The following is a 25,485-nucleotide window of genomic DNA, read 5'->3' on the forward strand; positions in this document are numbered from 1 at the left end:
AGGGCAGGTTTTAAGAAATAGAGTGTGGTCCTCAGTTTTTTTAATCAGAGAAATTATATAGGATGAGCTGACTAAAAAGGGGATTGAAAATTGATTTAGTAATATTGAAGTCATTTATGGGGTTTTTTTGGTCATTTATGTTTAAGAATAACGGTTTTCATTAGAGTGATGAGAGAGCCATATTTTAATAGGGTGAAGACTAAATAAAGCCATATGGGACATTATCCATCATTATATATATCTTAGAAAAATAGTTGTAACTCTTCCTTTTTCTTTCATTGTTAGGATGCTAGTAAGAGGACAGGGATAGAAATACTAATACATAGTATATGTATATGTGTATAGACAAGTTATAGACAAGTTATAAATTATAGAAAAGTTTCAGTCACTTTTACTCTTAGAATTACAGTACTCTTAGCACATTTCACAGTTAATCCATCAGACCAGTCAGATACTACCTCTCCATTTGTATTTTATTCTTCTTGGTAGCCCCTTATGGAATTTGTACACATTGTTCATTAAGTTATAATTATTTATGAACAGTGTAGAATATCCTTTGTGTATTTTAGAAAGAGATGGGAAATACATAAATGTTTATAATAATCATTGTTTACATTTTTCTTATCTTTCCTAGAGGATAAGGTTTTTAGGGCAGTGAACACTGTTCTAATAATTGAAATAATGGATATTTGACAGATATTTATAATGCATTTTTTTGACAAATGTTTATAAAGCATTGCACTTTCCTCTTTTTATAAAATAACCTCTAAATAAAGTATCCTTTTCCTGGAAAATTGCTAATAATAATATTTAGATTTTTCTCAAGTGGAGAAATAATAGACATAGATTATATGTAATTGGGGTGTGTTTTTTTTTTTTTTAAGATTTTATTTATTTATTTTACAGAGAGAGATCCCAAGTAGGCAGAGAGGCAGGCAGAGAGAGAGAGGAAGAAGCAGGCTCCCCGCTGAGCAGAGAGCCCCATGCGGGGATCGATCCCAGGACCCTGAGATCATGACCTGAGTTGAAGGCAGAGGCTTTAACTCACTGAGCCACCCAGGCGCCCCTGTAATTGGGTTTTAGGAAATGATATCAAATTCTATTCCTTGACTCTGGGGAGCTGCCTCTTGTTCCTAGTATGTTGCAAGTATACTGTCCTCATTTTGTCAGCCTCAAAAGAAGAAGGAAATTCTGTATTGGTTAGTTTAGGAGGAAGGTAATGAATTTAAGTAGCAAAACAGGAAATTTGTTTCTCTGTGACCTTTGAGTTTGTGAAGTTGGCATTTTGACTGCAGGATTGAAATTCAGAAGAGTTTTATATTTAGTTTGCTTTGTTGCTTTTGCAGAGTTATCTACCTGCCAGGAAAAAAAGTAGGAATCCAAGTTAAAGACTCTGCTACCTTTGTGGGAAATGATGAACAATACTCTCCTTTTGCTGACAAAATCTGGGTATCTGTGTTTTACAATGGCTGGTTTTGCTTTCACATAGGGCCAAAGTATCCTTTTCCTGGAACCAAGCTTGACTGAAAGCCTTTGTAAGTTCTTATTCTTTATCCTTTTAAGCAACTATTTTAGGAACTATTTTAAAGCTGACACCCCTTCCCTTCCAACCTTTTCCGCTTAGTACAAAGCACCACTTTCTTGGCAGTCATCTGTGAGTAGAGTGGTACTCTCCTAGGCATTTATGCTTGCCAGAAAGTTAAGGATTAGCTCTGTTGTTTGATGCTATCTGTTTGGGATCAATGTGAGTCAGCATTGGCTCTGCCTTTTAAATTCTTTCATGATTAAGATGCTGGCACCTTGGAACCCTGTCCTGGATGGAGCTTTTCTTTGTGCCTTATCAAGTTTTAGAATTTGGTTACTAAGGTTTTTTTCTGTTTTACTCTGCTATTTTTTTTCTTTTCTTTTTTTCTCTTTTCTCTCTCTTTTTTTAAAATAGGCTCCATGCCCAGCTTGGAGCCCAACGTGGGGCTTGAACTCATGACCCTGAGATCAAGACCTGGGCTGAGATCAAGAGTTAGACGCTTAACTGAGCTGTCCAGGCACTCCTACTCTGCTATTTTTAATGGAATTTTGTACCTTTAGATATGGCTTTTCCGAATTGTAAACCCTGGTTCTCAGATATATCAAACTAGTTTTAACACCTTTTAAGTGTGTATCTTACTGAGTATATCTGATGCTTAAGCATTTTTATTATGTGGTTCAGGTCAAAGGTATGGGATAGTTACTTTGGGTACTTGCAGACTTTGATATCAGTCAAGATTTAAAGACTTAATTATTTTCTAAATAAATAGAAAAGCTAAAATAATTAGAAAACCTATTCATTATGAAGAGAGATTCATTAGTTAAATTCTTAGCTTTTGATACTATCAGATTCAGTTTTCTAGCAACAGAAACCAGTTTCGTGGATTAGTGTTTATATTTTCTTGATGCATATTCTTAGTTTATACACACATGATTTTTTGCTTCTATACATAAACTCAAGACATTATATTTGTGAAATATTAAATTCTTTGGTTTTATTTATCAGTAGAGATGGAAAGCCTGAAATTAGAAGGTAGGAGAAGGAAAAAAAAGTGAATTACTTTATTTTGTATGAAGTATTAGAATGTTACTTTAGGGTTTCTTTCTTTTTTTTTTTCTTTCCAAATTTAAACAAGTTGGTTGAGTCCAGTTTTTCTAGTGGATTTGTCAAAGTTGTTAAGAAGTCTCAATTGTTGATGTGCTTACTTTCTAACAATGTAGCTTATCTAGGTGATCTGTGATCTTTTTACAGCTGCCCTTGCAATTTGTCTCCTAGTCTGAACATATTTACTCTTGACATATTTACTCTTTGTTTAGAGCAGCAAAGATGTTTTCATTTCTGGTAGGTTTGAAGACACTGCTGTGGATTCTTGTTTATGCATCTTTTAGTTTGCCTAGCAAGTTGATTTAGAATGCTTTTCTTTGGTTAGTACTTCTTACTGATTAGCAGTTTTAGGAGAATGCTTGAAGTAAATTTTCTGATATTAATTGTAGACGTCCTTGTGAATATAGTGCTCTTGCTTTCGTTTTTGCCTTCTCCCACTTAACTTTAGTAGGTTTACTGTAGGAAAGAAAATTCAAATGAGGATTTTCAGGAGTCGGATACAGTGACCTTTGGTGATCAGTATGCTAAGGAGAATGCTGGAGGATAGACAAATGACTTTCCATGTTTATCCTTGAACACATGCCAGATGTATTGGATAGCTCTGTCTTGACTACATAATAGCATCTCGAGTATGTAACAGGGTGGAAACTTTGTTCTCCATCTGTGGTTTTTTTCTTGCTTGCCTGAATATTTTATAGCTGTCTTTTTAAGAGGGATGTGAATATACTCTTGGAGTTAGGCTGACAGTGAATTTGGAGGATAGGAGTACAAATAGAAAAAATTCCAAACCATTTTTTCTTGTTTATTTTGTATCTGTTTTAGTGAGGAAGTAGGAAATGAAAGAAAGGAACTGCTAGTGTGAGAATTCATTAAAGAAATGGGAAAGTGGTTTCTCTTGTATTATCTCTAAGTTTGTTGAATGGTCAGCTGCACAGTAATAGGTGTTATATTTACAGCTCCTCCTGCTTCTCTAACATGAGAGATGATGAAAACTCCGACAACCTAGAATAGTTGTGATATTGGTGAATTAATAATGCATGAAAATTAATAGATGGTACTTTTTTTGAGTTAATTCTTGTATGTGGTATGAGGTAAAGGTTGCGGCTTGTTCGTGTGAATATGACAGTTTTGTTCCAGTACTGTTTATTAAAGATTCCCCTTTCCCTTACTGAATTGCCTTGGCACCTTTGTTGAAAAATTAATTGACCTTATATATGTGAATTTACTTTTAGACTCTCTTCTGTTCTCTCGATCTGTTTATCTTTTTGCTAATATCTCATTGCCATGATTACCATAGCTTTACAGTAACTCTTGAAATCAGGTAGTGTAAACTTTTAATTTTGTTTTTACTTTTCAAAGTTGTTTACCTATTCTAGGTCCTTTATACTTCCATATACATTTTGTTTTTATTTATTTATTTTTAAGATTTTATTTTTAAGTAATCTGTACGCCCAGTGTAGGGTTTGAATTCATGACCCTGAGATCAAGAGTTGCTTCCTCCACTGACTGAGATAACCAGGTGACATCCTCCATTTACATTTTAGAATGAGTTTGTCAATTTCTGCAAAAATTACATGCTGGGATTTGGTTGAAATTATTATACTGAATCTGTAGATCAGTATGGGAAGAATTAACATCTTAACAGTGTTTAATCTTCTGTTCTGTGAAGATGATGCATGTCTCCATTTATTTAGCTCTTTAATTTTTGTCAGTATATGTTATAGTTTCCAGTGTTGAGACTTTGCAAACTTTTTTTTTTTTTTCTAATCTGAATATAGTTGACACAATGTTCTATTAGTTTCAGGTGTATAGCCTAGTGATTTTATAAGTTTTATGGATTATGCTATTTTTCCGCATTTCTTTTCATATTAATCCCCAAGTATTATATAATTTTTGATGCAAAATAGTATTTAAAAAATGTGTTTCTGGGGCACCTGGGTCAGTCGGTTAAGTATCAGACTCTTTCTTTTTTTTTTTTTTTTAAAGATTTTATTTATTTATTTGACAGAGATCCCAAGTAGGCAGGAAGAGAGAGAGGAGGAAGCAGGCTCCCCATGGAGCAGAGAGCCTGATGTGGGGCTCCATCCCAGGACCCCGGGATCATGACCTGAGCCAAAGGGAGAGGCTTTAACCCACTGAAGCCGTCCAGGTGGCCCAGTATCAGACTCTTAATCTTAGCTCAGGTCTTGATATCAGGCTCGTGAGTTCAAGCCCTTGTGTTGGGCTCCATGCTCTTTGTGAAGCCTACTTTAAAAATCAGTTTCTGGTTGCTTTTACTTATATATATATTAAATAATATAGATTTGGGGGGAAACACTAAATAACTTATTAGTTCTTGAATCTTTTTTGTAGTCTCTATAGGCTTTTCTGTATATATACAAACCTGTTGTCTGAGATCTAAGATGAGTTAATTCTCCTCCTGGGCTCAATGCCTTTTATGCTTTTTTCTTGTCTAATTGTGTGGGCTAGAATATTCAGTACAAAGTTGAAAAGAAGTGAGAGCAGACATCCTTGCTTTGTTCCTGATTTTAGCAGGAAAGCATTTAGAGATTAACTGTTAAGTATGATGAGACCTGTAGTTTTTCGTGTTTTTTTTTTTAAAGATTTTACTTATGTACTTGTTAGACAGCGAGAGAGGGAACACAAGCCAGGGAGTGAGAGAGGGAGAAGCAGGCTTTCTGCTGAGCAGGCAGCCAGATGTGGGGCTCAGTCCCCAGACTAGGGATCATGACCTGAGCCTAAGGCAGAGGCTTAACGACTGAGCCACCCAGGCCTCCCCCTTTATTATTTAAATGAGAGTTCTTATTAAAAAGGAATAGTAGTTGGATTTTTCAGAATGCTTTTTAATCTGAATATTAGTGGATTATATGGATTTTTTTTTAAATGTTAGACCTTGTTTTCCTGAGATGATCACCACTTGGCATGATGTATTGTCCTTTTTATAGATTTTATTTGCTACAATTTTACAAGAACATTTCATGTGCTATCTGGTTTTGATATTATGTAATGTTCACTTCCAACTTTATGGAAGAGCCTGTGTAGAATCATATTGTTTCTTCCTTAAAGGCTATCCAAAGTTGAAAACCACTGGACTGTATATGATCATCTGTTTCTACTTGTAAAATTTTAATTCTTTTCTCACTCATAAAGAACAACTCATGTCTTATTACTTGATGAATGGACCTCCTTGGAGATGGAGTAGAAAGAAGTAAGTTAAGTTTTGCTAGGTAAAGCATGGAGCAAGTTGATGTTTGATTTGGATTTTTTTGGTGAAGCAGAATGATTCCAAGGAACTGTGAGGAGAGGGAAGTCAGGATTTCATAGATTTAGTGGTATGCTAAGTGTTGGTTTGGGCTGGTTTGAAAGAGCTAGTTGCTAATTTTTCAGGAATTTTGCAAGGCAGTTATCAAATCCAGCCTATTAAAAATTAAATTACGTAACATAAAATTAAACCATATTAGAAACAAATCCTGGAAACTCATCATCTTCTACTTATTTTGCTATATTTTACTGTTAAAATTTTCAGGTTACTTTTTTCTGAAATCAGTATGATGATACATTATTAGGCATCCTGTTAACAGCTTGAAACCTGCCTTTCAAAATAAGGGTAATTTTGTACCACAAAACCACATGGAGATATTTGCACCACAGAAATAGACACATGCTACAAATAGAGATTAAATTGTTGATTGTCTAGTCTTAAGAAAGTGATGAGGAAATATTAATAATACAGCTTATTATTTTTCATGTATCAGTACAAATCAGTTATGTTCTTAGGAATGAAGAAAATCTCTGCAAATTATAAAATTTTATTTGAATTAAGATTATTGAATAATCAAAAAATAAATAGTGAAGTGTTTTTGGTACTATGTTATTAAAACACCCTTTTAAAAATAATGTTTATGTTTTAGTTGTGTGTATGTATCTATATTCTGGAAAGACTATGGTTTTGAATCTCTAAAAACATTTAGCATTTCCTTTAGATGCATTATTTTTCAGTTTTAAAAAAGTACCGTTACATATATATATATATATGTATATATATATATATGTATGTAACACAGTATTTTTATATATATTCATATATATATGAATAATTTATAGAGGAAAATATACTACATTCATAGCCTACGTAATGCTCAAGGAGAATCAGGTTATTTCCTTAATCAAAATACGGAAAAAGCTTTAGGAGAATATTATGGGTGTAACAGATGAATAAACCTTAGAGAAATTGTATGCCGTAGTATTACTTCTGTGGCTTTAGGCTTTTAATAACTAAACATTTCACAAAAATACTTAAAAATACTGTCTTTGATCAAAGAAAATATGGATGTTTAAATGGACAGTGATCGCTTTACGTAACTCATTAATTGTGAATCTAAGTTCTTTTTAAATTACCTTTCTTATTGGCAGAATTCCTTTTATTTATCTTTGTATTTTTTTATCTTTGTATTTTTTAGAGTACAAGATTGTTATTTATCTTGAATTTTTGCAGGTGTCTCTAGGTAATATATAACTTTCTCGGTATTGATAACATGCTAAAATGAGCAATCAAGCCATGGCAAGATATAGAGGAGCCTTATATGCATATTACTAAGTGAAAGAAGCTGGTCTGATAAGGCTAGATAATGTATGATTCCAGCTATATAACATTTCTGGAAAAGGCAGAACAGTAGATGCAGTCAAAAGATCAGTGCTTGCTAGGGATTAGAGGGGAGCGAGGGATGAATAGAGTACAGAGGATTTTTAGGGCAGTGAAATTCTTCTATATGGTGTTACAGTGGTAGATGTCATTATAGATATGATGAAATCCATAGGATGTAAAATATCAAGAGTGAACCCTTTTGTAAACTATGAACTTTGGGTGATGATGTGTCAGTAAAAGTTCATTGATTGTAACAAATGTACCACTCTGGTGCTGAAAGTTTATAGTGGGGGAAGTTTTATCATGTGGGGGACAAGAAGAGCTTATGGGAACTCTCTAGTTTCTGCTCAATTGTGCTATGAGTTAAAACTTCCCTAAAAAATGAAGTTTATTAATTAAAAGTCCTTTCTTCATATTGTAAGAACAATACATTAACAATGTATAAAAGTGAATATAACTAAATAAGAAAAATTACCCATAATCCTATCATTCTTTCCTACCTCTTTTCATACATGTTGCTACACAATTTGTATATATAGATGTTGTTTTGTTACAAAGATGGGGTTATGGTATATGCAGTCAGTTTTTGTTCTGAGTTAATGATACATCTTGAATGCTTTCCTATATACTTAGATGTTAAATGATTTTTAAAAATTGAATTAGGGCCCATCCACAATTGGAGAATAGACTGTTCTGGTTTATGGAGGGATGCTTTTTACTAAATAAAGATTACCAGTTTTCTGGTTAGGCTACAAAAGTATAAATATCCACACTATACAGATTGCAACTTAATGTTTTTCTTTGGGATTATTTATTGCAGACTGTAAATTAGCACAGATGGTAGGTATTAGAATCAACTGAGAGAATCCTGGGTAAATAATTTTTGTAGTATTTTATATTTTATGTAACTCTGAAAAACTCATTGCTTAAGTCCATGTGTTTAAATAAATAATAGAATTTTCCAGTTATTGTTAAAGGAAACTTAGAGTAGTTATTATCAACACGAAATAGTTATTACCAAATTACTGGTTTTATTGGAAGCTAGTTCTTATCTTTAAAGCAAGGAGAATAATTGACCAAAGTTAATTGTACTAACATTGTATCGAATATATAACCTTTTAGTTACTCTCCTACATATTTTTGTCACCATTTTGAAATGACTGGCATCACTTCCTAACCATCACTTGAGAGTTATTTTTCACTTACTCATATCAGAACTGTCTCCTAAAGAATATGGGGTTTTATTATTTGGTATATTTCTTGTACTCTAATTTCCCATCTAAAAAGAGAATCATGAGGCAACTGAATTTTAGGATTTTTTTTTTCCCCTTAAGGCAGTTCATTTGTCTACCTTAGTTTTATGGAACTGAATTGCTATATTTGATGTATTTATGTATAAAAATTAAATTGCAATGTCTTATTAAATAAGTATTAGACATTTTATGTTTTTAATGCAACCATTCATGTATACATTATAGTGTTTTTCATTAAATACATGTTAATTCTGAAGTTTTTTTTTTTTTTTTAAAGAATTATTTATTTGAGAGAAAGAGCACAGAGTGAGTGAGAACACAAGTCAGGGGAGAGGAAGAGGGAGACTCCCCAATGAGCAGGGAGCCCAACATGGAGCTCAATCCCAGGATCTTGGGAATATGATCTGAGCCCCAGGCAGATGCTTACCTGACTGAGTCACCCAGGTACCCCTAATTCTGAAATTTTTGAATGGGAATTTCGGATGGCCTAATAAACATTTCTAAAATTATGACCAAGTATCGCTGCGTAGGAATTTTTCATTAACTCTCATAAAGCATAAATTTGGGAGTTCATTGTTTCTTCTGAGGTATAAAATCATTCTTTTAGATGAATGGTCAGTCTAGATTTCCTACCTTACGTTTATTTCTTGTAGTTTTTCATATGTATTTATATTTCACATATGTTTTCAAAATCTGATAGATTTATTTTAGAGCTAGTAGATAGGCTAGTTGCTGACCCTAAAGAATCCTGAATTTAGAGGTTATTTAAGTGAAGTCTCTCAATTTCAAAGAAGATTATGAGTACACATTTTAGAATTGGATCTTACGCTAACTGGATCTGTTCACTACATTAATAATTATAATTGTGCAGGCTAAAAGTCTTGGGTTAAATGTGATGACAGTGCTGTTCTGTAATTTGCTTTTATGATGGGAAGTGACAAGAATATTTTTGTATTTCATATATGTATAGGGCTTTTAAGGCATTTATAATTTCTGTAAGAATGTGACAACTGACTCAGTAGAAGATATGGGTCCACTTGGAAGTATGACTAGAAGAAATGCTGTTGAGCAGAAGAAAGTAGAAGGGAATGAAAGAAGGAGGCAACAAGAATTAATAGTATCGTGTTTATTATTAGACTCTCTTATGGCTGGCAGGCATTTATATTAGGAAAACAATCTATTGGAAGGAGTCCGGAAAGCAAAACAGATTTTTGAATTTCCCATGATTTTTTCTCTGCTCTCCTATACAATACAATTTCTCTATACTCAGTGTGATAATTTTTAGCAATCCTTAACTGTTTGTAATCCCCCTCTCCTCTATGTTTTGGGGGCAGGGGAAAGAGAGAGGGAAGGATTTTACTTCACAAATGACCGAGGTCACATAAATCCTGTTGGCGTTTATTAGTCAATAATATAGTTGTGACTCTTTGACATTAAGTAAGTTAATTCCACAGCATTTTACTTATGTAATTTTACTTGCTGGTCAATTAATGCTGATTTTAGGCTAACATATTTATAAATGCCTCGAGGAGAAGTTAGAGATAGGGAAATCCTACATCGTGTTAGCTTATTTTCCTTTTTTTACTCTCAGCACTTTCTTGGATGGTAAAGCAATTTTTTTCTCAGTTTATTAGTTTATTATTTATTAGTTTATTTCCCGAGTGTATTTCTGGTGGTAATGTTACAAGTAATTATAATTAGCCAGTATATCTAGTTCACATCACAGAAAAATTCCCTCATTCCTTTTTCAGTCTATCCCTCCTTCCACCCCTAGCCCCTGCCAGCCACTTACCAGTTCACTGTCCCAATAGTTTTGATTGTTCTGGAATGACCTATAAATGGATTCATCGAGTATATAGTCCCTAAGGAATTGAGATAGAATTGACATATAATGTTCTATTAGTCTTAGTTGTATGGCATAATGATTTTATATATGTATATATTGTGAAATGATTACCACAGTAAGTCTAGTCAACATCCATTACCACATATTTTTTTTTCTTGTGATGATAGCTTTAAAGATCTACTCTCTCTCTTTTTATTTTTAAATGTGCTCTACAGCTGATGTGGGCTAGAACTGATGACCCCAGGATTAAGAGTCTTATGCTATACCTACTGAGCCAGCCAAGTGCCCCTAAAGATCTGTTCATTCTCTTAACAACTTTTAGATGTTTAGCACAAGATTAACTATAATTACTATGTTGTGCATTACATCCCAGGACATGCTTTTTAACTGGAAGGTGTACCTTTGACCTCCTTTACTTATTTTGCCCATCAGTCTATTCTGCATCTATAATTCAGGATTTTTTTTAGATTCCATGTATAAGATCATACAGTATTTGACTAATTTCACTTAGCATAATAACCTTTAGAGGACAACCATGTTGTTGCAAGCGAGAGGACTTTTTTCCCTTTTTATGGCTGAATAAAAATCCACTGTGTTGGGGGGTGTCTGTGTGTGTGTGTGTGTGTGTGTATTACACCACATTTTCTTCATGCGGGTATTTGCCAGTAGATGGACACACAGTTTGTTTGCATGTCTTGGCTGTTGTAAATAATGCTACCGTGAACATGGGGGTGCAGATATCTTTTTGAGATACTGATCTTGCTCCTTTGGATATATACCCAGAAGTGGAATTGCTGGCTCAAGTGGTAGTTCTATTTTTAATTTTTTTAAAGATTTATTTTTTTATTTGGGGGAGGCAGAAAGAGAGGGAGAGAATCTTAAGCAGACTACAGGCTGAGTGTGGAACCCCACTCAGGACTTAGTCTCAAGTCACGACTTGAGCTGAAACCAAGGGTCGAATGCTTAATCAACTGCATCACCCATGCTCCACCTATTTTTAATTTTTTTGAAGAACCTCCGTACTGTTTGTTTTTTTTTCTAGTGGTTGCATCAGTTTACATTTCTATTAACAGTACGCAAGGGTTCCCTTTACTTTGCATCCTCGCCATCACTTACCTCTTGTCTGTGTGATGATAGTCATTTTGATAGATGTGGTGTTGTCTCATTGTGGTTTTGATTTGCCTTTCCCTGATGATTAGTGCTGTTGAGCCCCCTGTCCTGTATCTGTTGGTGTTCTTGAAAAAATGTCTATTCAGATTGTTACCCATTTTTTACTTGGGTGGTTTTTTTCAGTTGAGTTGTGTGGGTTCTTTGTATATTTTGGATATTAACCCCTTATTAGATACATGATTTGCAAATATTTTCTACCATTCTGCAGGCTTTTTCATTTTGTTGATGGGTTTCCTTTACCAAGCTGAAGGTTTCTTTTTTTGATGTACTCCCACATGTTTGTTTTTTGTTGCTTTTGATTATGGTATCAATTCCAAAAATTGTTGCTAAGACCTGTGTCAAGGAGGTTCCAGGAATTTTATGGTTTCAGTCTTATGTTCAAGTCCTTAATCCATTTTGAGTTGTTCTTGTATAGAGTGTAAGATATAGATCCAGTTTCATTTTTTTCATGTGCCTATTCAATTTTCCCAACATAGTTTGTTAAAGAGGCTGTCCTTTTCCCATTGTATATTCTTAGCTCCTTTGTTTTAAATTAATTGATCATATATATGGGTTTATTTCTGGACTGTCTATTCCATTCCATTGATTGACAAGTCTTTTTATGCCAGTACCATGCTGTGTTGATTATTATAGCTTTATAATATACTTCATAGTCAAGGAGTATCTTGTTTCCAGCTTTGTTCTTCTTTCTCAAAATTGCTTTAGCTGTTAGTGTCTTGTGGTTCCATACAAATTTTAGCATTACTTGTTCTATTTCTCTGGCAAGTGCCATTGGAATTTTGATAGGGATTATTTTAAATCTGTAGATTATTTTGGTGTTATGGGCATTTTAACAATATTAATTTTTCCAATTCATGAGCATGGATTATCTTTCCATTTCTTTGTATCATCTTCAGTTTCTTTCATCAGTGTCTTACAGTTTTCATTGTAGTGATCTTTCATCTCCTTAGTTAAATTTTTTCCTGGGTATTTCGTTCTTTAATGCAGTTATAAATGGGATTGTTTTCCTAATTTCTAATAGCTAATGAATGTATAGAAATGAAACAGTTTCGTATATTCTGTATATTGCAACTTCATGAGTTTATTAGTTGGACAGTTTTCTGGTGGAATCTCTGGGGCTTCTATATCTAATGTCGTATTGTCTGCAAACAGTTTTACTTTCTTTACGGTTTGGATGCCGTTTACTTTCCTTGCCTAATTGCTTTGGTTATAACTTGCAGTACTGTGTTCATTAAAGATGGCAAGAGTGAGCTTCCTTGTCTTATTCTTGATCATAAAGAAAAAGCTTTCAGCTTTTGTCATTGAATATATTTGCTGTGGGCTTGTTATATGGCCTTTATTATGGCGACATACATTATACTTAGCCTTTTAAGTATGGTAATAGTATTTTTAATTTAGCATAATGCATTTTACATTCATTGTTTTTGTCGTTAATTCTATCCTTTTTATTACTGAGTAGTATTTCATTGGGTGACTGTACCATAGTTAGTATTTAATTGTCAGTTGGAGGATATTTGAGTTGTTTCCAAGTGTGGTGGCTTATAAATAAAGTTGTTGCAAACATTTATGACAGGTTTTTGTGAATGTAAGTTTTTATTTTGCTTGGCTATATAACTAAGGGTGGAATTGCTGCTTATATAAGAATATGTTTAACTTGGTGAGAAACAACCAAACTCCCTTCCAAAGTGGCAATACTGTTTTGCTTTCTACCGGTGAAATGTGAGAGTATATGTATGTATGCATGAATGTGTGTGTGTGTGTGTGTGTGTGTGTGTGCGCACGCGTGTGTATGCATGCATGCATGAATATATTTATAAAAATATAAATGAATATGTACATGTATATATAAACATACACACAAGGATGGGTGTTGATGTGTCTTTGTTGGCCATAGGTATTGTAAGTTTTTAATTTACTCATTCTAGTAGGCTTGTAGTGATATCTTATTGTCGTTTTAAGTTGCATTTCTCAAATGCCTACAGTTGAGCATTTTTTCCATATGCTTATTTTTTATCTGTGTATCTTCTTTGGTGAAGTGCCTGTTGAAATCTTTTGCCACTTTCTTTATTAGGTTGTTTTTCTTATGATTTTGTTTTGAGAGTTCTTTATATATTCTGGAGTGCTTTTTCAGATTTGTGTTTTGTATATACTTATATTCAGTCCTGGGCATGCCTTTTCATTCATCTTTCAAAGAGGAGAAGTTTTAAATTTTTGTGAAATTCAGTTTACTAGTATTTTTCCTCAATGGAGCATACTTTCTCTGTTTTATCTAAGAAATATTTGCCTAATTCAAGGTCGTAAAGATATTTCTTTTATGTTTTCTTCTGCAAGTTTTATGGTTTTGGGTTTTACATTTAAATTTATGATCCTTGTAAGCTTGTTTATAGTACAAGATATGGATGGATGCTTATTTTTGCACGTGGATGTCAGGTTTTTCAGCAAATGCTGGTAGAACAACTAATCTCTCTGGAGTTACCTTTGCACATTTATGTAAATCTATTGGCTGTATAGGTGTGGTTCTATTTTTAGTTTCTCAGTTCTGTTCTTTCGAACTATATAAGTCTACCCCCTCATCCATACAAAACTGTCTGGATTACTAGATCTTTATAGTAAGTGCTAACATTAAGATAGTGGGTACACACAGGTTTTTATTTCTTTTTCAAAAGTGTTTTGGCTATTTTAGATTCCTCTGTATAAATTTTAGAATTAGCTTGTTGATTTTTAAATGGGGAAATAGTCTGAAGAAGAGGTGACAGAGGACTTGAGCCATGAAGTGTGGATAGGCATTGAAAGAAATGAAAGTGTATATATCATAGGAAATAGAAAACAAAAGTTACACCAGAAAAAGTGGAAAGATTAAAAGGGGAGGAAGAAATCATAGTCCTGGAAAAATTGATGTGAAAATTCTAATCTAGTCTAATTACCTCTTGTTTTATGCAGGGTAATTAGATTGTATTCAGTGTGTTTAGGTAGGTGGGAGGGAGTAATAAGTAAATACAAGAGGCATTAAAGCATAGTGAGTGTTAGGTAGAGACCAAGACCTAATTTGGAATGTTAGCGTTATAAGCTTTGGTTAGTCAAATTGGATGCTGATGAAACAAAATGAAAGTCATCTAAATATTTTGGAATTTTTTTTTAAGATTTTATGTATTTATTTGACAGAACACAAGCAGGGGGAGCAGCAGGCAGAGGCAGAGGGACAAGCAGGCTGTCTGCTGAGCAGAGAGCCCAACACAGGGCTCGATCCCAGGATCCCAGGACCCTAGGATCATGACCCGAGCCAAAGACACGCTCAACCGACCGAGCCACCCAGGCACCCCTATTTTGGAATTTTGAAGTGATTGATTTATAATCCCAGGTCTCTGTTTTTCCTTTTAGTGTTTATTTGTTTTGTGTTGTTGCTCTTGTTTTCTGGTATCCCACATATGAGAGAAAATTTCCAATGTGTAGAAAAAGAGTTATATTCTGATTCTTTTTTTTTTTTTTGGTCCTCATAGTACTTTAGCTGACAAGTAAACTGTGCCTTTACCCCTTTATAGAATTAGAAGTTTCCTTTAGCTATCATTGTGGGTTACCATATTACCTTTAGATAGAAGTATAGCGACTGTTATGACATCTCATTTTCATCCAGGGGCTTTATTGTCATGTATGCCTGTGCATTTTGTTTGGGTAGGTAACTAGTTTGGTTTGGGATTTGAAATAGATTCTTAAGAATAAACCAACTAGAAAGAAAACCTATTGAATTCAAGTATTTTTATTTTTTTAAATTTATCTTAAATTTATTTTTTTAGTACTCTCTACACCCAACATGGGGCTAACCTCATGATCCTCAAGATCAAGAGTTGCATGCTTTTCTGGTTGAGCCAGCCAGCACCCCCAAGTCCAAGTATTTTTAAAGACCTAAACAGTCCTCGTTACTAAACAGTTATCTAAAAATTTGGTTTCTCAATTAGGATCATAGAAGAAATAATGTCTCTGGGTTCAGCAAGTATTCGCTATCACCTTATATTAAATGTACTGGCAAGTTTTAACCCGGTTGTCTTTGGTCTGTTCCCCAGTTTTAAAACTTGCCATGCTTGTTGTGGGACTGTACTCTCTCCACCTGTCCTTGACCATTGTATAGATTACCTGCTAGAGTTGACCCTTGAATGACTTGGAGGTTAGGAATGCCAATCCCCCATATATTTAAAAACTCAAGTATAACTTTAGACTGCCCTAAAACACAACCGGGACAAGCCTACTGTTGACTGGAAGCCTTACTGGTATAAATAGTCGATTAACAGTTATATGTGTTACATACTTATCCTTACGATAAAGTAAGCTAGAGAGAAGGGAATGGTATTTAGAAAATTGTAAGGAGGAGAAAATACATTTATGGTACTATTAAAAAAAGGTCTGCTTAGAAATAGAACTAAGCAGTTCAAACCCAACGTTGTTCAAGGATTAGCTTCATTACCCTCATCCTTTGTGATCAGGATGTTTTATTTTCCCTTTAGTTGTACTCTTTCAGCATAGTGACAAGAGGGAGTAATGCAACTACCTGATAAGAGTGAAAAGGAATTACAAGAAATGCCACATTCTTTATAGCATTGTTTGAAAGTAAAATATATATTCTATAACTTTATTTTTCAAGTAGTGCTATGAAAATGGTATAACCTACATGAGGGCAAAGATGTTGGTTATCTTGTTTACTGTAGAAGTTTTAGTGCTTGGTGTAATACATGGTGGTAGTAGACCTGCAATAAATATTTGTTGAATAAATGTTAAACTGGTCAGAAACATGAAATTCCAAAGATCTGAGATTATTTTTTTTCATAATCATGTGTGATATTACTGTTCTAAAACATGGGTTTGTTTTGCTTTGTTTAGAATAGTGTTTAGTGTTTTGTTTAGAGTGGGAGATACTCATGAAAACTTTGGGGTTCTTTTTGAATGTTTGCATTATTATGATCTGTGGACTTTAGTTGAATATGTCATTGCAGACAAATGTAACAGTATGATCTTACTATGTGTAGTGTTATTTGCTGGGTACTGTTTTTTAATATCAGATGGTGAGCCCATTCAGGGAAGGTACAAATTTTATGTGACAATTATAATGATTAAGAGTTGTATACAGGGGGCGCCTGGGTGGCTCAGTGGGTTAAAGCCTCTGCCTTCGGCTCAGGTCATGATCCCAGAGTCCTGGGATCGAGCCCCGCATTGGGCTCTCTGCTCGGCGGGGAGCCTGCTTCCCCCTCTCTCTCTGCCTGCCTCTCTGCCTACTTGTGATCTCTGTCTGTCAAATACATAAATAAAATCTTTAAAAAAAAAAAAAAGAGCTGTATACAGATGGGGCGCCTGGGTGGCTCAGTGGGTTAAACCTCTGCCTTCGGCTCAGGTCATGATCTCAGGGTCCTGGGATCTAGCCCCACATTGGGCTCTCTGCTCAGCAGGGAGCCTGCTTCCCCCCCTCTCTCTTCCTGCCTCTCTGCCTATTTGTGATCTCTGTCTGTCGAATACATAAATGAAATCTTTAAAAAAAAATAAAATTGTATGTAGTTAAAAATAGATACTGGTGAGGAAATAGACACTTCAGAAATGTTGCAGCTCCATGATTATTTTGCTTCATTAAAGAAGGTAAACTTAGATTTATTTTTTCAGAAAGGAAAATAGTCTTTTTTTTTCTTTTTTTAAAGATTTTTATTTATTTATTTGAGAGAGAGAGAGACAGTGAGAGAGAGCACGAGAGGTGAGAAGGTCAGAGGGAGAAGCAGACTCCCCACGGAGCTGGGAGCCCAATGCAGGACTCGATCCTGGGACTCCGGGATCCTGACCGGAGCATAAGACAGTTGCTTAACCAACTGAGCCACCCAGGTGCCCAGAAAGGAAAATAGTCTTAATGCTTAAGACCAGATGGGAAGCATGGATGTTAGGTGGGTTATTCACTAAATAACATAATGTGTTTCATAACCTTTGGGAATAAATGCCAGTATAAGAACAGATTTATCTGAGAATATTTAAAATGTATAAATCATTGACATCTTGCTCTAAAATGTAGGCAGAAATATCTAATGTGGGCTTAATTTTATCTTCCTCCAGGCTCTTGGGTGACTCAGCTGGTTAGGCATCTGCTTTCAGCTCAGGTCATGATCTTAGGGTCCTGAGATCAAGTTCCGTTTTGGGCTTCCTGCTCAGTGGAGAGTCTGTTTCTACCTCTACCCCCCCCCCCCCAAATGATATCTCTTTCTCCCTCTCTCTCTCAAGTCAATAAAATCTTTAAAAATTGAATTTTGTCTTCCTCCAACTTTGGGAATTTGCCAGCAGTCTTTCTGCCAAAGATTGCTTTGCAAACTGTAGTTGAGATGACCACTTAATATTTGTATGGAAATAAATATGTGTCTAATGATTTGTATTTCAGAGTTGAGTAGTTAGAAGTCTCTGATTCATTATGAAGTGGTCTATGATAGTTGTAGTATTATTTCTTTCTTAGACTGAATTCTAAATGAAATAATAGTAATTGTGGTGAACTATAGACTTGGATAAAATGACCTTAAATTTAGATAGGATGGTGAGAGGGAAGCCCTGGTTTAACAGAAAAAACATACATCTTTATATGTATTATACTGGCTGTTCTTTTTTTAAAGTTGCTCTAGATAACCACTAATAATAGAAGTTCAGTTCTAGCCTTTAATTGTTTGCTCTGATTTGGCTCAGATGAGTTTTTTCGTTTGTTTGTTTGTTTTGGAAGGGGAGAAGTTAAATTGTGTTATTTTTTAGCCTCAGATATAAACTCTGAGATTTGGGATTCCTTAGTAATAGTATATTTGGGTGTATTTCATATATATTTTATAATATGCTATTCACTAAAACATGATATATAAGCATTTTGCATTTTATTTATGGTTTTGGAAAATCCAATTTAAATTTTTCTAGGGAAAAGTAGCTCAAGTGCTGCGTATAATTTTGTTTGTAACTGGGGGCACCTGGGTGGCTCAGTTGGTTGGGCTGCCGACTCTTGATTTTGGCTCAGGTCATAATCCCAGGATCTTAGGATCAAGATTGGGCTCTGCTCACAAGGGAGTCTGCTTGAGGATTCTCTCTCCTTCTGCCCCTCCCCCTGCTCGCTCTTGCATGCTCTCTTTTTTTTTTTTTTCTTAAAGATCTTATTTATTTGGTGCACCTGGGTGGCTCAGTGGGTTAAAGCCTCTGCCTTAGGCTAGGGTCATGATCTCAGGGTCCTGGGATCGAGCCCTGCATCGGGCTCTCTGCTCAGCGGGGAGCCTGCTTCTCTCCTCCTCTCTCTCTGCTTGCCTTTCTGCCTACTTGTGATCTCTGTCAAATAAATAAATAAAATCTTAAAAAAAATTTTATTTATTTGACAGAGATCACAAGTAGGCAGAGAGAGGGAGGAAGCAGGCTCCCCGCCGAGCAGAGAGCCGGATGTGGGGCTTGATCCCAGGACTCTGGGATCATGACCTGAGACGAAGGTAGAGGCCTTAACCCACTGAGCCACCCAGGCAGCCCGCATGCTCTCTCTTTGTAAAGTAAATAAATCTTAAATATTGCTCATCACTGAAAAAAATTGGAGTATATTTTCCATACAGTTTGTATTTAATGAGTTTACATGACGTTTTTTCTGTGTAACAGAAGACTGAGAAATAAACTAATGAGAATCTTCACTGTGTGGTAGTGATTAATCAGTCTTAAGTGGTGGAGATTATGACTAGTTTACTTTTAGTTTACTTCATGTAGGAACGAAGAAGTACGACGTAATTAGATTCTTGGTCCAGGACTGATGGTAACTCTCAGAAATTTTGCAGTAGAATCTGGGGGGGTCATGTAAGTGATACCCTAAGGTTCAGTGAATGAAAAGTGGATGGCAGGTTTAAAGAAACTTATGTAGTTAGCATTTGGGGAGTTAGGTGGGATATTTTTTATAGCGTTGGAACAGGGTTGAAGACTGGGAGGTTAAACAAGCTGTGTTGCGAAAGGGGCTTTTATTGTACTCCGTTACATGAGCAGGATCCCTAGTATAAATTAGGTTGATGTAACAGTAGGATCTTTTGGGAACTGATATAAGATGTAAAAATTAGAACCCATGGAAAAACCAATTTAAAAACCGACTTGTTTCATCAGTTTGAAAAAGAAGATAAGGAATTAGCTGTTAGGCTTTCCAAAATGAAACATTCCTATTTTTTGGATAGAAAAATATCAGTATTTGGATAGAAAAACTCAGTATTTAAGCCTTAGAACGACCTATGAGACTATTGGAAGCCACACTGTCAGTGTCAGCGTTTAGAGAGTTAAATTACATTTGAATTATTTTATATTTCACATTATTTTAAAGTAGGTTTTTGTGGTATGTCTCCAATGTGAAAAGTTGATGCTGAGGAACTGAGGAGGGAAAATAAAGCTGAATAGGAGGCTTCAGTATTAATTGAATTAAGTTCATGTATAACTTAATTAAGTTACCCAAATTTGAATTCTCTACATCTTTGGTAGCATATTTGAAAACCTGATGTTTGAGACAGTAATGATCACCAGAACTATAGACTCTACTAAATTGCTTGTTAGTTAACCCAAATATAAGATGTTACAGCCTTTTTTTTTTTAAGATTTTATTTATTTATTTGACAGAGAGACACAGTGAGAGAGGGAACACAAGCAGGAGGAGTGGGAGAGGGAGAAGCAGGACTCCCGCCAAGCAGGGAACTTGATGCCGGGCTCAATCCCAGGACCCTGGGATCACACCTGAGCTGAAGGTAGACATCCAAGAACTGAGTCACCCAGGTGCCCCTAGATTACAGCTTTAATCAGACTCTCCAAATCTATATTCATTTTGCCTTAAGTGACTTGTATTTTCATTGGCTTCCTAATCAAATTTGAAAGAGATCTCTGACCCCTAATATGACAGTATTAATATTACTTTGGTTTTACATGTAAACACTGGTGAACATTTCATGGATTTGTTTTGCGGGTACAGATTTTGTAAATTTTAGTGGAATTAGGAAGGTGGAAATTTATGAAAAAAAAAAAAAGGTTTTGTAAAGTAGCTGTTTTCAAAATTAGAATTAGAGGGCCAAGAAGATACAGCAATTATTGACCTGTCTAGATTATTAAAATATTTAGGGGAGTTGAATATGTGAGTTAATTACCATTTCCTGGGATTGATTTTTAGAGAAGTATTGACTGAAAATTGTGAGGTGAAAAAGGCAGGAAGAATGAAATGTGGCAGATTTTAGGATTATAAAGCATATACTCTTCCACAAATATATATTAAGTCCCTACTTTGTGGTAGGAACTATATAGCAATAGAAAAAGGATATGCCTCCACACAGAAATAACTCATAGTCCCCTTAAGGTACATACCATGACTAAAAGCCACATTAAGTTGACCTCTGATCCCATGCTCTATCGTTTATGAAAATGATCTAAAATTAATGAAACAGGGTTTTTTTTTTTTAAAGATTTTATTTATTTATTTGACAGAGAGATCACAAGTAGGCAGAGAGGCAGGCAGAGAGAGGAGGAAGCAGGCTCCCCGCTGAGCAGAAAGCCTGATGTGGGGCTCGACCCCAGGATTCTGGGATCATGACCTGAGCTGAAGGCAGAGCTATAACCCACTGAGCCACCCAGGCGCTCCTTGTTTTTTTTGTTTTGTTTTGTTTTGTTTTTGCATATGTTGCTGTCTTTATTTTTTACCCATCTGCAATGTAGTGAATGGATTTGTAGCATGTCATTGAGTTTGGATCTGTTTGATTTGGCTTTGCTTAATCTTGTGTTTTTGTGGAATCTTATATTAGCTTGCAGAAGTACTCACAGAGATACACGTGCCTTGTGCACAGTGGAAATTCTGAAAACCTTGTCATCTAAAAATTTTATTTTAGAAATGGGACACCTAGGTGGCTTGGTTGGTTAAGCACCTACCTTTGGCTCAGGTTATGATGTCAGGGTCCTGGGATAGAGTCCCACATCATGCTTCTTGCCCAGTGGGGAGCTTTTGCTTCTCCCTCTGCCTGCCACTCCCCCTGCTTGTTCCCTCTCTCTCTCTCTCTGACAAACTCTTTAAAAAAGGAAAAGTATTTTACATAGGTTGAATGTGGTAGAAGTCAATTTTTTGTTTCCTGTGGAAAATGATCCTATTCTTTGTGCTGTGCAAAGATCTGGGATATGTATGGGAAATAAAGTATGCATTAGTATTAACCAAATTGTGTGGTAAGATTAAAGCAGAGGGCTTAACCTGGGAACTTGGAAGCAAATTACTGTTACAGGTGAAGAAATCTGGAGAACTTTCTCTTTTCACCTTTTGGTAAAGGGAAAGTGACTATTTTACCTTCAGAAATATGAAGAGTAGATATGGTGTAGGAAACTTTGATTGTGTTCTTATGAGCTAGCTGTATTTTTGAAACAACGAGGATACCACTAATTTTTCTTTATTCTCTGTATGTAACGAATTTCAGATCACCTGAAAGTAAATTCCATTGAATTATAAGTTCTAAACTCTACTTGGAAACACTCCCATATTTAGGCATTTGGTTTTGGTGTGTGTGTGTTAAATATGAACAAAGAACCAACTACAAAAAAAAAATAACAAGGTGATTTACAGATAGCATGCAGGATTTTAATTAGGCTTGGGGCTTTGTCATTTGCTTTTCTTGCTACCTCTGAGCTCAGTTTTATTTTCTGCCAATTATTAAGCAGTAATTCTTGTGTTGGACCCCTTGAATGGTTACTTTTAGGGCCATTTGTCATATGCTTCATACATTGCACACTTGAGGACTTTTATACCTAGTTGTCATCGCTCATGATCGTTTGGTGATTATCCTGGCAGTTACGTGAACAAGATTATATGATATTAGTTTCCGTTAAGGTGTCCATGTAACTCCATCTTCAAATTTGGACACTTTTTAAAAAAACTATTTTTAATTAGTCTCCACGCCCAGTGTGGAGGCCAGCATGGGGCTGAACTAGGACCCTGAGATCAACACTTGAGCTGAGGTCAAGAGTTGGACACTTAAATGACTAAGCCATCCAGGCGCACTCTCCACCCAAGTTGGACACTTTTGAGAGTGAAAAGGTCTTACATTACTTAAGAACATCAGATCAAGCCAAGACTGGTTCATACTAAGAAAATATCATTATATAGGATGCTTTTGACTACCAGTAACAGAAAACACAACCTGAACAACAAGTGAAGTATATTGGCTTGTGTATCCAAAAAACCCAGTGTTTGGGAGCCCTGTGTTATGATTTGGTGGGGGCTCTTTTTTTCTCTATTTTCTAGACTTACTTCTATGGCTGGTTTCCCTTATAATTGTCGGATGGTTCCCAATAGCCATGTGGACTATATTCTTCTTTCATGACTAGCAGGAGAGAGAAGACTGCTCCTTCCATAAACATAGAATGAATCTTAAGCCTCGTGATTATTAGATACTTCTGAACTAATCTCTGTGATAAGAGGAATGTCATGTGTTGATTGTCTTAGATATAAGATATTTGAATATCACTGAGGCAAGAGCATGAATTACGCTGATATTCTTTGACTAGTCGGAGTCCATTCAGAAAACTGGTATAAGGTCAGTCAGTTTAGGAAAGCAAGACAACTAAAGGAAGGAGAAGGGAATGGATGTTTGGAATAGAATGGATGTTTGGGAAGCAGCCACAAAGTTCAGTGTTAAGTCCAGTGTCATTGTTTGCATTTTCCCTTAGGCATCTGTTAACGGAGTTTCTGCAGGAGTCAAACACTGCAGATGTGTTTTCCTTATAGTGAGAATTTGTAGTATAAAATGACTTAGTAACCTGGCAAGGGGAGATAAAAAGAAAACTTACCATTCCATTTTTCTTTTTTTTTTTTCTATAAGACTGTAGTAATTGATGATCATCTTTTTTGTTTGTTTAAACAGACTAATAGGGATGCCAAAGGAAAAATATGATCCTCCAGATCCTCGAAGAATTTATACCATCATGTCAGCAGAGGAGGTAGCCAATGGGAAAAAATCTCACTGGGCAGAATTAGAAATCTCGGGTGAGTGGAATCTTGAAGCATTTAATCTAGGATATAATAGTAATAATGAACATGAGTTGAATATTGTCATATTTATTTCTTTGTTGTACATTTTAAAATATGTGAACCAACTGAGAAAATACAGGATGCAGAAGTACTAGTGTTTAGTTTATCCGTGACTAAATATCTTTATTTCTGTTCATTCTTTTGAGATAATACCTTGGGCCAGGTTGGCATCTGTAATTGAGGACATTGGGAATTCAGTTTCTCAGTAAACCAGGTTCTTTTATATACTAGATTTTGTTTTGGCTATTGTAATTAGTTTTGCAAATTGAAATCTTTGCAATTCTTCTGTCATCCTAGTTTTGGCAGAGTAGGAAATGTAGAGGCTATTGGTTTATTCTACAAATAACTAATCACTATGTTACGTGACCTTTCATGTTTAGGATTTGTTAAAATAGAATATGATTTCTAAAACTTTACAGTCCCAGTCTACTAGTGGAAAAAAAAAAAATCAGACAAACCCAAACTAACACCTGACTAGTAATTCTCGAAATTGTCAAAGTCATGAAAAACAAGGAGAGAGTGAGACTTTGTCACGGACTGGAGGGGACTAAGATATGATGATGAAATGGTAAAATGCTATCTTGAATTGATTCTTAAAAAGGTGTAAAAACTGGTGAAATCCAATAAAACCTGTAAATTAGTAATGTATCAATAAAAGAAGTAATGTATCAATGTTAGTTTCCTAGTTTTGACAGATGTACGATGGTAATATAAGAAGCTAACAGTAGAAAACTGTATGAGATGTATACAGGAACTCTATTATCTTGGTAACTTTTTTGTAAATCTAAAATTATAAAGTTAAAAGTATTAAAAATAGAATATGATTACTGCCTTTCTTTTATGAATTGGTACAATACAGATAATATGTAGAATGTTTTTTTTTCCTCCAGTAGGCTTTCATTTGGAAGTGTTAACCACATTATAGTGTCAATAGCAAGAATTACCTGTACATTTAGCTAAAAGGTAACTGGGTGGATAGGTGATTGGTAATGAGCAGAATGAATATGAGTAGATCCTAATGGATTAACCCAGGGTTTCTGAACTTGGCCCTGCTGACATGTAGGGCCAGACAGTTCTTTGTGGTCGGGGTCAGTTGTGTGCAGTTCCTGGTCTTCACCCACTAGATGCCAGTGGCGCCACTCGTCTCTTTTTTTAAAGATTTAATAGACATTAATTTCATGGTAGACATGATACTGGCATTTTGACAGTGAAAATAGTTATCCAGCAATTTGGGTCCTTAATATGATAGTTTTCCATATAAATGTTTAAATATAAGTTAGTATTAACATACGTAACATTTAAATACATGTGAGTATTAGCATGAAATATTGCCATCTTGTAAAGAATTCCATTAAAACACACATGGGATAAAAGATTGCCATAATACATATCAGTGGAGATCTTTAGGACTGTAATTCACGTAAATTATAATTTTTTAAATTGAAGTAAAGCTGACACACAGTGATACATTAGTTTCATTTGTACAGCGTCGTGTTCAGCAGTATTCCTGGCCTCTACCCACTAGATGCTGGTAGCATTCTTCTAGTTTTGACAACCGAGAATGTCTCCGGATTGCCAAAGTCCTTTAGGGAGTAAAATTGCCACTGATTGAGAACCACTTGATTAAATCCTAGGTACAACTGGAATAAGTTTCTTTTGCCAGAGCCTCTCTTCACTTGAAAACTTTCGGTCCTATAAATACAAAATCCTAGCTGGCACATTAAGCCTGCTTTTATACAGCATAAAGAAACCTGTGAGAGAAAGAACCCCGGACAGATGTAAGCTTGAGTTTACTGGTTGGTAGCTAGCATTTACTGTTTGAGATTTTGTGCCCTCTCTACCTGTCATTGCTCTTTTAATCAAAGTCTGTTATTTCAATACTGATATAAAGTT

General features: G+C 35.2%; 1 protein-coding gene across 5 annotated transcripts in view; it reads left to right on the forward strand.

Moving 5' to 3' along the window:
* The window catches only part of CNOT6L (CCR4-NOT transcription complex subunit 6 like), a 117,662-nt gene that overhangs the window by 15,712 nt on the left and 76,465 nt on the right, over positions 1-25,485 (forward strand). For 4 of the 5 annotated variants that reach the window (XM_032883681.1, XM_032883430.1, XM_032883342.1 and 1 more), the window contains exon 2: positions 23,426-23,547. In XM_032883681.1, coding sequence (XP_032739572.1) covers positions 23,436-23,547 — 112 coding nt within the window. In that variant the 5' untranslated portion in view covers positions 23,426-23,435. Of the gene's footprint in view, positions 1-17,368; positions 17,397-23,425; positions 23,548-25,485 lie in introns of those variants that run through there. The other variant, XM_032883583.1, reaches the window with a different exon arrangement.

Source organism: Lontra canadensis, unplaced genomic scaffold (assembly GCF_010015895.1).
Source record: "Lontra canadensis isolate GAN:19392208 unplaced genomic scaffold, GSC_riverotter_1.0 scaffold1, whole genome shotgun sequence".
Lineage (NCBI taxonomy): Eukaryota > Metazoa > Chordata > Mammalia > Carnivora > Mustelidae > Lontra > Lontra canadensis.